Source organism: Oryctolagus cuniculus, chromosome 4, assembly GCF_051225735.1.
Source record: "Oryctolagus cuniculus isolate XC-2025 breed Fujian yellow rabbit chromosome 4, ASM5122573v1, whole genome shotgun sequence".
Classification (NCBI taxonomy): Eukaryota; Metazoa; Chordata; class Mammalia; order Lagomorpha; family Leporidae; genus Oryctolagus; species Oryctolagus cuniculus.
The window spans coordinates 2,776,475-2,789,162 of record NC_142870.1 but is presented as its reverse complement, the minus strand read 5'-3'; the positions used below and the strand labels follow the sequence as shown (position 1 = coordinate 2,789,162).

The 12,688-nt window shown below is 61.8% G+C and overlaps 1 protein-coding gene across 10 annotated transcripts in view; it reads left to right on the top strand.

Annotated features, from left to right (window-relative positions):
* The window catches only part of PKNOX1 (PBX/knotted 1 homeobox 1), a 67,914-nt gene extending 55,284 nt beyond the window's left edge, over positions 1–12,630 (top strand). For 6 of the 10 annotated variants that reach the window (XM_070071787.2, XM_051829953.3, XM_051829951.3 and 3 more), the window contains 4 exons: positions 2,833–2,961; positions 5,569–5,645; positions 7,916–8,088; positions 10,165–12,630. In XM_070071787.2, coding sequence (XP_069927888.1) covers positions 2,833–2,961; positions 5,569–5,645; positions 7,916–8,088; positions 10,165–10,370 — 585 coding nt within the window. In that variant the 3' untranslated portion in view covers positions 10,371–12,630. The remainder of the gene's footprint in view (positions 1–2,832; positions 2,962–5,568; positions 5,646–7,915; positions 8,089–10,164) is intronic. The other 4 variants (XM_089330489.1, XM_089330488.1, XM_051829949.3 and 1 more) reach the window with 1 other exon arrangement.
* Positions 12,631–12,688: the final 58 nt, after the last annotated feature.

The following is a 12,688-nucleotide window of genomic DNA, read 5'->3' as shown; positions in this document are numbered from 1 at the left end:
CCATGTGTCTACTGTGTGTCCTCCGTGTGTCCATGTGTGTCTGCTGTGTGTCCTCTGTGTGTCTGTGCATGTGTGTCTGCTGTGTGTCCTCCGTGTGTCCGTGTGTGTCTGCTGTGTGTCCTCCGTGTGTCTGTGCATGTGTGTCTGCTGTGTGTCCTCCGTGTGTCCGTGTGTGTCTGCTGTGTGTCCTCTGTGTGTCTGTGTCCATGTGTGTCTGCTGTGTGTCCTCCGTGTGTCCATGTGTGTCTGCTGTGTGTCCTCCGTGTGTCTGTGCATGTGTGTCTGCTGTGTGTCCTCCGTGTGTCTGTGTCCATGTGTGTCTGCTGTGTGTCCTCTGTGCGTCTGTGTCCATGTGTCTGCTGTGTGTCTTCCGCGTGTCTGTGTCTGTGTGTGTGTCTGCTGTGTGTCCCCCATGTGTCCATGTGTCTACTGTGTGTCCTCCGTGTGTCCGTGTGTGTCTGCTGTGTGTCCTCCGTGTGTCCATGTGTGTCTGCTGTGTGTCCTCTGTGTGTCTGTGCATGTGTGTCTGCTGTGTGTCTTCCGTGTGTCTGTGTCCGTGTGTGTCTGTGCATGTGTGTCTGCTGTGTGTCCTCCGTGTGTCCCTGTGTGTCTGCTGTGTGTCCTCTGCGTCTGGAATGCTCCATTTAGAGCCGTGATGCCAACCCGAGGGGCTTCCCAGCTCTCAGTCGCTCCCCCTCCCCAGACTGCGCCTGCTTCTCCTCGGCCACGCCTCCCCTGCATCTGGGCGCCCAGGAGTTTGGTTTCCAGGAGACGGGCAGCAGCCGCAGGCGCAGCAGGGACGGAGCGGGGCTGCCCGTGTGGCAGGCGTCCTGCCCTGCCCTGCCCTCCTCTCGCCCTCACCTCTGTGCAGAGCTAGGGCTGCAGGGCCCCGTTCAGGTCTAGAGTCACGTGAGCACACACGCACACACCATTTACACACCACTCACACACTGTACACACACATTGACACACCACTCGGTACACACCACACACACATCACACCACTCACATCACACCACACACACCTCACATACACACACCACACGTATCATACCACTCACACACACCACACACTACACACACACTACACACACACTCCATTCACGCACACACCACACACACACACTCCATTCACACACACACTCCATTCACACACCACACACAAGCACACCACTCACACGGCACACACACACCATGCACTATACACACACCACACTCTGCACACCTTCTTTGAAAGCCAAGTCTCAGAAAGACGCCGTCTGCCCGCCCGGCTCCTGTTGCGGCGGTTGGACCTGTTCACCCCTTGTGTTTTGCGGAGCTCACGGCCGAACGCAGAGGGTCTGCAGCTGCTCTTGGCTGCGGGCAGGCGAGGTCCTCGCTGGGCCTTCACAGATTCCCCAGAGTCAGACAGCAGGGGCAGGGCGGGGGCTTGGGAGAGGGCCAGGGGACTGCTCGGGCCCGGGCCCGGGCAGGCAGGAGCGGGCCGCACGGCGCCGCCCTCGGCCCTGTGTGCTACGTTTATACAGCGTCTGTGAAGACAGGGCCGCCTTCGGGGCCAGCTGTATTCTGTTGGAGGAGAGTACTTTCGGATCTGTCAACGTGGACTTTAAAAGCAGAGCATGGAGAGAGGGAGGAAGGCAGCCTGACCGGTCCTTGATCCCCTGGTTCACTCCCCACGTGGCCGGGCCAGGCAGGAGCCAGGAACCCTGCCCAGGAGTCCCAGGCGGGCGGCGGGGCCCAGGGACTGGGACCGCCTTCCGCTGCCTTCCCTGGCACGCTGTCAGGGAGCTGGCCCGGGAGCAGAGGGGCTGAGCTCCCCTTTGCCCTCTGTGCCCTTTTTTTTTTTTTTTTTAAGATGTGCGCTTCCTTGGCTCAGACACTTGAAGCTTTCCTTCGGTTCCACCTTCTCTCTTCCTCTGCGTGTCATAGTGTATTCACTCTGGGCTCTGTTTCCTACGGGCTAGTGCTTGGGGGCACGTGGCTGTCCTCGTTTAGAGGAGAGCCACTTGATTAGACTTGTCACAGAGAAGGGCCAGGTGTGGCCTTTGCTTTTAAAATAGAGTTGACAGGAGCCAGTGCTGTGGCGTAGCAGGTAAAACCGCTGCCCGCAGTGCCGGCATCCTATATGGACGCAGCTTCAAGTCCCAGCTGCTCCACTTCCGGTCCAGCTCTCTCCTATGGTCTGGGAAAGCAGTGGAGGATGGCCCAACTCCTTGGTCCCCTGTACCCGTGTGGGAGACCTGGAAGAAGCTCCTGGCCCCTGGCTTCGGATTGGCCCAGCTCCTGCGTTGGGCCACTTGGGAAGTGAACCAGTGGATATAAGACCTCTCTCTCTCTCTCTCTCTCTCTCTCTCTGACTCTACCTTTCAAATAAATAAATAAATCATTTAAAAATTAAACAGAGTTGACAGAACGTGATTTCTGTTCCCCTCGGTAGTCTGGGGGCACGTCAGCACCTCCATGCCTGCTGAGGGAGTGTGGCTGGGCAGCGGCCGTCCCCTGGCGCAGCCTTCCCAACACCCCTGGCCGGCTCAGGCCCGGAGGTGAGAGCGTCACTGCTCTCCTTGCTGCAGGGCGCTCCGAGTCACCCGTGTGGGGTTAGGAAGTGGGGGAGCCGCCTCCGCAGAGTCAGCCGGCCCCAGGCTTCTGCTTTAAGTCCGCCGGGCCCCAGGCACCTGCTTTGAGTCGGCCGGGCCGCAGGCGTCTGCTTTGAGTCGGCTGGGCCCCAGGCGTCTGCGTTGCCATAAGGAGCCTTTGGCTGCCGTCTGTCTGCCCTCGGCGCTGTGACCGGCCCCTCCTGTGCCTTCTCACTGTTTCTCAATTGTTTGAAAGCTGCAGCTGCAGCTGAACCAGGACCTCAGCATCTTGCATCAAGATGACGGCTCCTCCAAGAACAAGCGGGGCGTCCTGCCCAAGCACGCCACCAACGTGATGCGCTCCTGGCTCTTCCAGCACATCGGGGTGAGGACTGGGGCCGCGGGGGCACGCGTGGCCAGGCGGGAGGAGGTTCAGGGACCATCCGCTCTGTTGGTGTTGGCGTTGTGTCGAGCAGGGGCAGAGGGAGGCCACCGTGGACTCCCGAGGCGTAAAATACAGGGGGCCCCACCGCACAGCAGCGCGTCTCCCCACACGCAGGAGCGGCTCCCCGGCTCTCCCATCTTGGCTCCCTGTACACGCCGCCCACGAGCACCATGAGCCCGTGTGCCCGTCTAGAGTGAGGGAGGTCCGTGGGAGACGCCGTGTGCGTCCGAGTGGGCCTCGAAGGGATGTGACAGGTTGCAGATGGAGATGCCGAGGGCTTACGGTGCACCGAGAGGAGGTGGCCTGGCACCGGCACACCTCGGTTCACAGCTCCCCGGGCTGAGAGGGGCGGCAGCTTCTTCCGAGGACATCTGTGCTCCGTCAGTGGGCGGACATGGGCCAGCCCCTGCCCTAGAGCCAGGGCAGAGGTAAGCAGGCCTGGTGCTCAGGACGAGGGCGCAGTGAGGCCAGGGGGAGCGCAGGAGGGAGCCTCGGGGGCCACCTCTGTAGGCCGGTAGGGCTCACCCCGCCCTGTGACCTCGTGCGGCCCCTCTGCGGCCGGCTCCGGTCCAGGCATCTGTGCTGGCTGTTGTCACCACCTCGTGTGTCCAGGTCTCGCCCTGGCTTCTGGCTCAGCCCCACTGTGCTGCTGCCACCAGCAGAGGTGTCCGAGGCCTCCTCTCGCCCCCCGTCCCTGCCTCAGCACCTTGGCGCCGCCCGCCCAGCCGAGCCCATGTCTGCCCATAGGCAGTCTGTCTCCGTCCTCCGCCTGGCCGTGGCCCCCGAGCAGCACCCTGTCTGGGTTGCCCTGGGTCCCTGCAGGGTGTAGCCCTTCGTGGCTGAGTGCCCGCCCTGTCCCCTGACTGCCGTTGGGCCCCCGGTTGAGGGCGGGGTGATGTCGCACAGTCCTGGGTGGCGAAGGCCCCGCCTCTGGTGGGGGACCCCCAGCTCTCTGGCTGCAGCTGCTTTCCTTGTCAGCTCCAGTTCTGTCCTCGCTGAGCCGTGTCCCTCCGCACAAGGCAGCGGTGTGGGCTTGGAGCAGCCGCACGGCTCCAGGATCAGCCTGGAAAGACAGTCGCCAGAGGAGGAAGTGTGGTGGTCGGAGCTGGGAGCCATCTCGTGACGGTGGCGGGAAGTGAGCCTGGTGCGCGGGTCAGGACGCAGCTGGGTGCAGTGTTGTGCAGGCGTTAACCTGGGCGGTGAAGCTCTGGAGTGAGAGCAGAGAATAGGTGTTTTTAAATGCCGTGATTCTGGCCCGTGGACGCACCTGGGATGCAGTGGTCACAGCACAAGAAGTGGCGGGTTGGGTTTCCTTTAATGTTGACTTTCTGGAAGCTGGAAGCCGCGCTCACGGACTGCGCGGTGCTCCACCTTCTTTCCCGGGAGGCGCTGTGTGCCCCGCCGCCGTCCTGGCCGGGCCTGTCCTCCGCGGCCGTCCTGGGCTCCAGGGCAGCATTGGCCATTGCTCTGTTCCGGCCGGGCTGGGTTCCCGCCCCCTCTATTTTATAGGCTGTAAACGGTCAGAAGAGGGTCCCTGTTCTGCAGCCTGGAGCTCCCAGCAGCACCACCTGGTCGTCCTGTTGTTAGTGTCGGGGGAAGTGTGCCATGACTTTGCCGCTCGAATCGGGTGCCCGTTGGAAACCAAAACCAGAGTGATGCCCACGCTGCCTTGCTGGTGCTGTTCACTCCCGGGCTGAACCCAAGTAAGGGACTCGCGGGCAGGCAGGGTTTGAGCTGACGTCTCCCTGGTTTCCACGTGCAGGCGGTCGTGGATAAATTGCATATTACAGAAGGCAGAAACCATTCTCCATGGTTCTTCTGTGAATTTTGACGTTGACTTCTGGCCATTATTTCTTTTTTTAAGATTTATTCGAAAGGTTGAGTTAGAGAGAGATGTACAAATGGCGCAATGGCCCAGCCTGGGTCAGGAAAGCCAGGAGCTCCGTCGGGTCTCCCAGGAGGGTGCCGGGCCCAAGCACTAGGGTCTTCTGCTTTCCCAGGCGCACGTGCGGGAGCTGGGATTGCAAGTGGAGAAGTCAGGGCACAAACCTGCACCCATGCGGGGTGCCAGCGTTGCAGGTGGCAGCCTAACCTACTGGGCCACCGTCTGGTTTGTTTGTAAGTGGAATGTGTTCAGTCGTTTGTAAAGAAGGAACACTGCTGTATGCAGCCCCGGGTCCAGCCCCGGTGCCTGGGACAGAGGCGCCACCTCCACCTGTCGGCCCGTGCCTCAGTTTCCTTGGCTGTGAGCCGCGTCTCTGGGGTGCCTGTGAGGGATCGGGACCGCGCTGTGCAGCGGGGCGGCGGTCTCCTGTTTGCCGGTAGCCCAGTAAGTGGCGCTGAGGTGCACCGCAGAGCTCCGCAACCGCCCGGCGCGCCCGCCCCGCCCCGCCCCGCCATGTGCCGGACTTCACGCTGAGCCTGGTGACGCCCTCGCCGCACCACCCTTCCTGGCGGCTTCTCACAGAGGTTGCTCTGGGTGACAGCTCCCGGCCCCGCCCCCTTTGGGAAGCGGAAGCCGTGGTGACCCTCCTCTCTCGTTTCTAGCACCCCTACCCGACGGAAGACGAGAAGAAGCAGATCGCTGCTCAGACGAACCTGACGCTGCTCCAGGTTAACAACTGGTAAGCCGCAGCCCGCCCCCAGTGGGGCCACCGGAGCACCTGGCAGTCGGACCCACGTCCGTCCGTAGTGAGACTGCGCTGAGAGACCGCGTCCACGCGACTGGCCGAACTCTGGCCAGTGCTCACGGGACGCCGGCACTCAGCCTGGGCTTGAGCGTCCCGCTCGCCGCTGCCTGGCTAGACTGTCTCCCTGGTGCGCCGCCGCCCTGAGTCCCCGTCCTCAAACGGTGTCTTAGGGGCTGCGCCTCTGCAGTGGGGAGGCTGGGCGTCCTGACCCCTCGTGGGCTCCCACAGCACACTAGCCAGGGTCCCTTCCAGGAGAGCGTGCGTTCACGGAACAGCGCCCCAGTTCTGGCCTCAGCTACGCGTGGGCCCAGCCCACAGGCTGACCGCCGGTGTGTGGGGCACACGTGACTGCTTGTGAGCCATTGTCTCGCTTAATTCTCTCATTGTTCAGATGCAGGGAGCAGTTCCAGGCGCGTAAAGATTGGCCTAAAAGGAAAACAAATTCTAACACTTGTGAACATTACCTTTTTACTTTAAGTGTGCCAAAATATAAATTTGTTAAAGTTCTGATGCAAATGGTAAAAATATTCCTGTTTGTGAGTTATGCAAGAGCTGTGCTTTGGTGTCTCATTAACTATTTCTGTTATTTCACATTCAAGCCTTTTTTTTTTTTTATAAAGATTTATCTGTTTATTTGAAAGTCAGAGTTACACAGAGAGAGGAGAGGCAGAGAGAGAGAGAGAGAGAGAGAGAGAGAGAGGTCTTCCATCTGCTGGTTCACTCCCCAGATGGCTGCAACAGCCAGAGCTGAGCTCATCTGAAGCCAGGAGCCAGGAGCTTCTTCTGGGTCTCCCATGTGGGTGCAGGGGCCCGAGTACTTGGGCCGTCTTCTGCTGCTTTCTCAGGCCAGCTCTGACCCAGGCCAGAGAGCTGGATTGGAAGTAGAGCAGCCAGGACTTGAACCTGTGCCCATATGGGATGCCAGCACTGCAGGTGGTGGCTTTACCGGCTAGGCCACAGCACCAGCCCCAACTCTGACTTTTAAGTAAACAATCTTTTATAAAAAGTTTTAAGAGTTGTAACATTTTGATATTTGTAGCTGTAACTGTTTCATTTTGTGATTACACAGCGGCCTCTCTGCGAGAGCTGAGCTTGGTCACTAGAGCGCAGGGCCTCCCCAGGGCCTGTGGGTGCCTGTGGGTCACGCTCACCTGTACTGAGCCCCATTCTCTTGTTGCTAGAACGTATCCTGTGTGCTCTCCTCTTAGAGCCTGAAGCTGAGTCTTTGGGAGCCAGCCTGGTGCTGGTTGTGTTCTGCAGGTGAGGGCACTGGAAGAGAGGGTGTCAGGGCAAGTGGCGAGCGCCCCGTCTCCATGGCCCCGTGAGCACAGCCCCCCGCTGTCCAGAGGTCAGGCCTTTCCTAGACAGCGTGTGTGAGCCCGGCAAGCGGCCACCTGCCTGGTGACTCATGCGACTGCGGAGAAGCAGAGGGGCCCCCGCGCCTCGGGTGCCTACCAAGGGGTCCTGAGTGTAGACAGGCTCTGACCCCACCGAGCTTCTGCGTGCTGCTGGCTGGCTCTCCTGCAGGGCCGCCCACGGCGAGGAGTGGCGTGGCGGCACAGAGACTGCACTCTGGCTACCACAGAGGGGAAAGCTATTGGGGTATTGGGGTCTCCTTGCAAACACTGGTTCCCCCCGCCACCCTCTGGCTTCTTAGGTTTAGAGGCCACAGCTGGGGGCACTCAGAGGGATGGAGCCTGAAAAGAAGGGTCTCTCCCCGTGTTCATTTGACAGGAAACCCCGTGCCAGCCGCCTGCCAGCCCAGCTATGTGTGCGGACAGCTCACACACGGGCGCGCGGCCCCACGAGGCCGTGGGGGGCCCGAGGGTTCCATCACAGCAGCACAGAGGCGGCCCAGGCCTCCCCCAGACCCATGCTTTGTGTAGACCGAGGATGGGACTGGCAGTCGCTCGTGGGTGGCTCAGCCTGTCGTCCCACCCAGAGGCAGAGGGGCCGCCGTGTGGGCGGGGGTGGGCTGGGCAGGACCTGCTTGGACTCATTCCCCACGGGCAGCACCGCCACTGCGGGCCCAGCTCCCCACGTGCCGTCCGCAGGGCTTGCTCCTCCCCAGGGCGGCGGGACGTCCGGTAATGCTGCTGGCGTCTGCGGTGGGGCCTGAGTTCTTGGTAGCCTGGCGTACGAGGCAGGCGCGCTGGAGGGCCACTGTGCAGGGTCGCTGACACAGGTTCCCTGCTGATTCCCAGGTTCATCAACGCTCGGAGACGGATTCTTCAGCCCATGCTGGATTCCAGTTGCTCAGAGACCCCAAAAACAAAGAAAAAAACAGCTCAGAGCAGGCCGGTTCAGAGGTTCTGGCCGGACTCCATCGCGTCGGGAGTCGCACAGCCTCCGCCAAGTGAGCTCACCATGCCGGAAGGTACGGGCAGCCCAAGCCGGAGTGGGCGGGCCGTTCCCTGAGCTCTCCGCCTCGCGCAGAGGCCCGAGGGGTGGTCGCGTCCCCGCACAGAGAGTGGCGTGGGGCAGGGGCCAGTGGCGTCTCACGTGGCACCCGTGCGCCCGGCACTCTGCCTGCCCATCCTGTTTTCCCCTCAGCCGTGGGGACCGAGGAAGGAAGGACCCTGTTCTCACCACGTGCACCCCCCTCCACCCGTGACCTCTGTCCCCTGCGGCCGCTCTGACGTATCTGTCGCGTGTGTCGGTGGTGGAGTCTGGCACTGCTTGCTTTCCTGCGGTGGCACCGGGGCGCTGCCTGGGGCAGGGAGGGCCAAGGGTCGTCCTGGGCCCCACCCCCCTCCCGAGGGAGCAGACGCTGCCTCTGTGAGTTCACAGTTCACCCCTGGGCTTCATGAGTGTCCCCTCTGCAGGGTCCAGGTGCTTCTCACCTTCGATGTCACAGTGGCCACCTCCCTGGAGGCCTGAGCCTGCTTCCGCTCTGACCATGGGAGGCGCAGCTGTACACCTGGTGCTAGCCTGGGCGTCTGTCAGCTCGGGGCCGGCCGGGGCTGGCCGGGGCTGGCCGGGGCTGGCCGGCTGCTCTCTGGCTGCTGGCACGCTGTGAGCGTTGCCGGGCACAGGGTGCTGGGTGCTGTGTGTCCTGAGCGCCTCCTGCAGTGTGCATGCTGGACTTGGGAGCAGCTGGCTCCCTGAGGTCTGGCTCCGTGACCTGCTGGGTGGTCCACAGCGGTGGCCTGAGGGGGCCGACCGTGCCCGCAGCACAGACAGACCTCTCGGTGGCTGGTGGCCGGGGGGCCCGGGGCGCCGTTCTCCATGACCTCTCCTGCCCGCATGCAGGCCTGCGGCTGGGATGTGGCCCGCCGCACGGGTGTCAGCCACACTCGCTGTCCCCGCAAGCCCCTTGGAGCTGTGCGCTCTGAAGCGAAGTCCCCAGGACGGCTTCCTCTTCCTCACGTGGGCTTGGATGTCACGACGTCGTGTTCGTGCTTCGACCTCACGTCTCCAGTGTTTGCTGTAGGAGTGAGTTAGGCGTCATTGTTCCCCGTCCCCTGGGAGAGGCAGTGCTGTGTGCTGCAGACGGCCGGGCCCGGTGGAGAGCAAGCCTCTCACCCTGGCTGCGCAGCCACCCCGCCCTCCTGCCTGTGCTCGGGGCACACAGGGCCTGGTGTGCTGTGCAGACTCACGAACAAACAAACCCGTCTTTCTTTTTAAAAAAAGATTTATTTGTTTGAAAGGCAGAGTCACAGAGAAAGAGAGGAGAGACAGAGAGAGATTTTTTTTTTCCATCTGCTGGTTCACTCCTCAAGTGACCACAACGGCCAAGGCTGTGCCAGGTGAAGCCAGGAGCCAGGAGCTTCTTCTGGGTCTCCCACGTGGGTGCAGGGACACAAGGACTTGTGCCGTCATCCACTGCCTTCCCAGGCCGTAGCAGAGAGCAGCTGGGACTCAAACCAGTGCCATGGGGTGCCAGCACTGCAGGCGGCGGCTTATCCCGCTACGCCCCAGCGCCGGCCCCTGAGTCCATCTCTAAACAGCTCGCCCCACTGCTAGCAGCTCCGGTAGTACAGTCCCCTGTCTCCCTCGCTGGGTAACCATCTTGGCGATGCGGGCTCCTTCTGGCCTGTCGCATGCCTCTGGGCCTTGCTGGTGGCTGTCGGGGTGACTCCGTCCTCTGCTGCAGGCTGTGGGGTGACTCTGGGGTCCCCTCACACTGATCTCCCTCACTCTCACCTCACTTCCCTTCCTTCTGTCCGCCGGCCCATCTCGCTCGTCTCACTCTGTCCAGTTCCTTGGTCCTGTGCTCTCCGGCAGCGCTGTGCCCGGAGGTGCTGCTCCCTCTGTCCTGGTGCGCGGCGGCAGCCAGGACCCCGGCAGGTGCGCGTGGTCTGGGACCAGCTCCAGAAACCGCCACCTGCCCGCTCGGCGTCCGTCACACACGCGGGTGTCTCACTCGGGCCTGGAAAGCAAACCGAGCCGGGTGGGTGCTGCTTCCCTCTGAGCCCTGAACGCGGTGCTGACGCGCGGTGCTCTGCTGCAGGCGCTGTCGTGACCATCACCACGCCCGTGAACGTGGACAGCCTGCAGTCCCTGTCCTCGGCCGGGGCCACGCTCGCCGTGCAGCAGGTCATGATGGCGGGGCAGAGCGAGGACGAGTCGGCCGACAGCACGGAGGACGACGGGGGCGCACTGGCCCCCGCGCACATCGGGGGGCTCGTGCTGGAGAACAGTGACTCCCTGCAGTAGGCGGGCCTCGGCCGCGAGCGGACGTTTTATAGTTTGCACAGCAAACGTCTTACAGTTTTATTCCTAATTGTTTTATATGTAGATATAGAAGTGCACTTTTGTATTTCCTAGCAAGCTTCCGGAGCGTCTTCGCCAGTGCAGCGACTCCTCTGCGTGTGCGTGTGCGTGTGCGTGTGCGTGGGTTTTTAAAGTTAACTCTAGAGCCGTGGCGCGTGAGCCCGTGCGTGGGTTAAGGAGCAGCGCGCCGTTCTCTGATCTGAGCAGCGCCGCCTGCTCGTGGCCCGCGGGTTTGCGGGACGCTCCGCGGCCGACGTGCCAGCGAGAGCTGCCGGCCGCACATGAGCAGACCGTGCGTGACCCCGGAGGGCGCAGACGGCGGTTCCACCAAGCCCAGCTCTCCCGTCTTCCGTGAGCCTGTTTCATTTGCTATATATACTGAAAAAGAAGCTCCTATTTTTACCTTGCTGGAATTATTGGATAAAAAGCTATTTTTATAAATTCGTTATGAATTGGATTATGACTGTATTGAGGATAAAAATTTCTAGAGGAGACCCAGTACCTGCTTCCCGCCCCCGCCCGCCCCAGGATTGGCTTTCCGCTCGCAGAGAGACGGCTGTCGGTGAGGCTGGTGTCTGACGCGCACCCGCGTGCTGCTCCGATTGCGTGTGTGTGCAGGCCTGGTGAGGGGACGCCGGGGAGGCGAGGAGCCACGCAGCCCGTGACGAGCCGCAGCTCCCCCACGGTGCCTGAGTGTCGTTTTAGGAGTTTTTAGTCCACATGCGTTCTGCGCAGGATTTTATGGTGGACTCTGCACACGGAGCAGGTGCTCTGCCCCGCTGGCTCAGAGCCGGCAGAGGGCGGCAGCCGTTCCCGCTCCAGCAGCCGACGCGCGGTGGCTCAGGCGCACTGGGCGCAGCCGTGGGCCCTCCCGGTGTTGAAGGCTGTGGCTTCAGAGCCCCGTGGAGCCGGGACAGAGACCAGCCCTGAGAGGCTCGGGGCTGCGGCTAGGAAGGCGAGAACCAGGTGCGTACTGGGTGCCTCTGTGTCCTCGCCGGGCGCCCGTCACGGGTGGGGGGACGGGGCTGTCCTCCGGGACGCAGTGGCCGTGAGGGGTTGTGGACCAACGCTGGGTTGAGGGACGTTTTTAACTAGTGCAGAGATTCTTTTCTGGAACTGACTTTTCCCCCATAGAAACGCGTGTACTTGGTGTTAATCGTAGGGGGATTCTCCCTGAGGAACCCAGAGACGCAGGAGACGCAGAGGTGCGCCAGCTCCTGTCGGCGAGAAAACGCATTCTTAGGCGGCCGTTGGGTTTATTATTTATAAACAGGTTTTAACATTTTACGTCAGGTCTACACAAAACGGAAAGATCACTTTAACTTTATTCCACGAATCTTTCTTGGACTTTCTGGGACTTCTTACTTCTCCCTCCGTCCCTCCACGCGTGTCTTGGCGCAGTCACGGATGGTGGGCCCCCGCCGAGCGGGCCCCTGGCGTGTGGGCTGCTGAGTTCTCTGCTGACGTCAGCCCTCTGAGGCCCATGGTGAGACCAGGGCAGGGCGGGTCTCAGGAGGAGGACCTGTGTCCACGGTGAGACCAGGGCAGGGCGGGTGTCTTAGGAGGAGGACCTGTGTCCACGGTGAGACCAGGACAGGGCGGGTCTCTTAGGAGGACCTGTGCCGCGCGGCCTGAGCTCCTTCCCCTCGCCTCACATGACCACGGTGCTTTCAGGCAGCTCCCCCGGGGTAGCGCCCACGGCTGTCTCGCGGCGACCAGCACAGTGGGGGACCCTGTGGCCGCCGTCCCTCCAGCCCAGCTGCGTCCTTGTCCAGGAGTTCCCTTAGGAAGGCCGATGGGCTTGTGGCCCTCGTGCAGCTCGACGGTGAGCAGGGCTCCGGCAGGTGCCGGCCGGAGCCGACTTGGCCTTCCACGTGACTGCACGGTGAGGGACGGACAGGTGTCAGCCCGGAAGGCCCAGGGCCCTGACTCCGAGGCATCCGGGCTCCCTTCTGTGTGACAGACCCCAGGGGACCCCGCAGGCTCGGCCGTGCGTGAAGCCCCGCCCCTCCCGGGCCTTGGGGACGGTCAGGTCAGCAGTCTTCCTTGCTTCAGTTCTGTTCGGTCTTTGAAACTGACAATCTTTAAAATGTGAATACTGTGACGATGTTTCTCGGATTGTTGTCTTTAAAAGGATTTTTGTGGAGCAATTGATCTATCAAATCAAAAAAATTAAAAACAGAAACAAGCCTTATGGACACTTTATTTGTGTACGGTGTGTGTCGCTGGCGGCGTCGGCCGTGGCCCGTGGGCCCTGACCC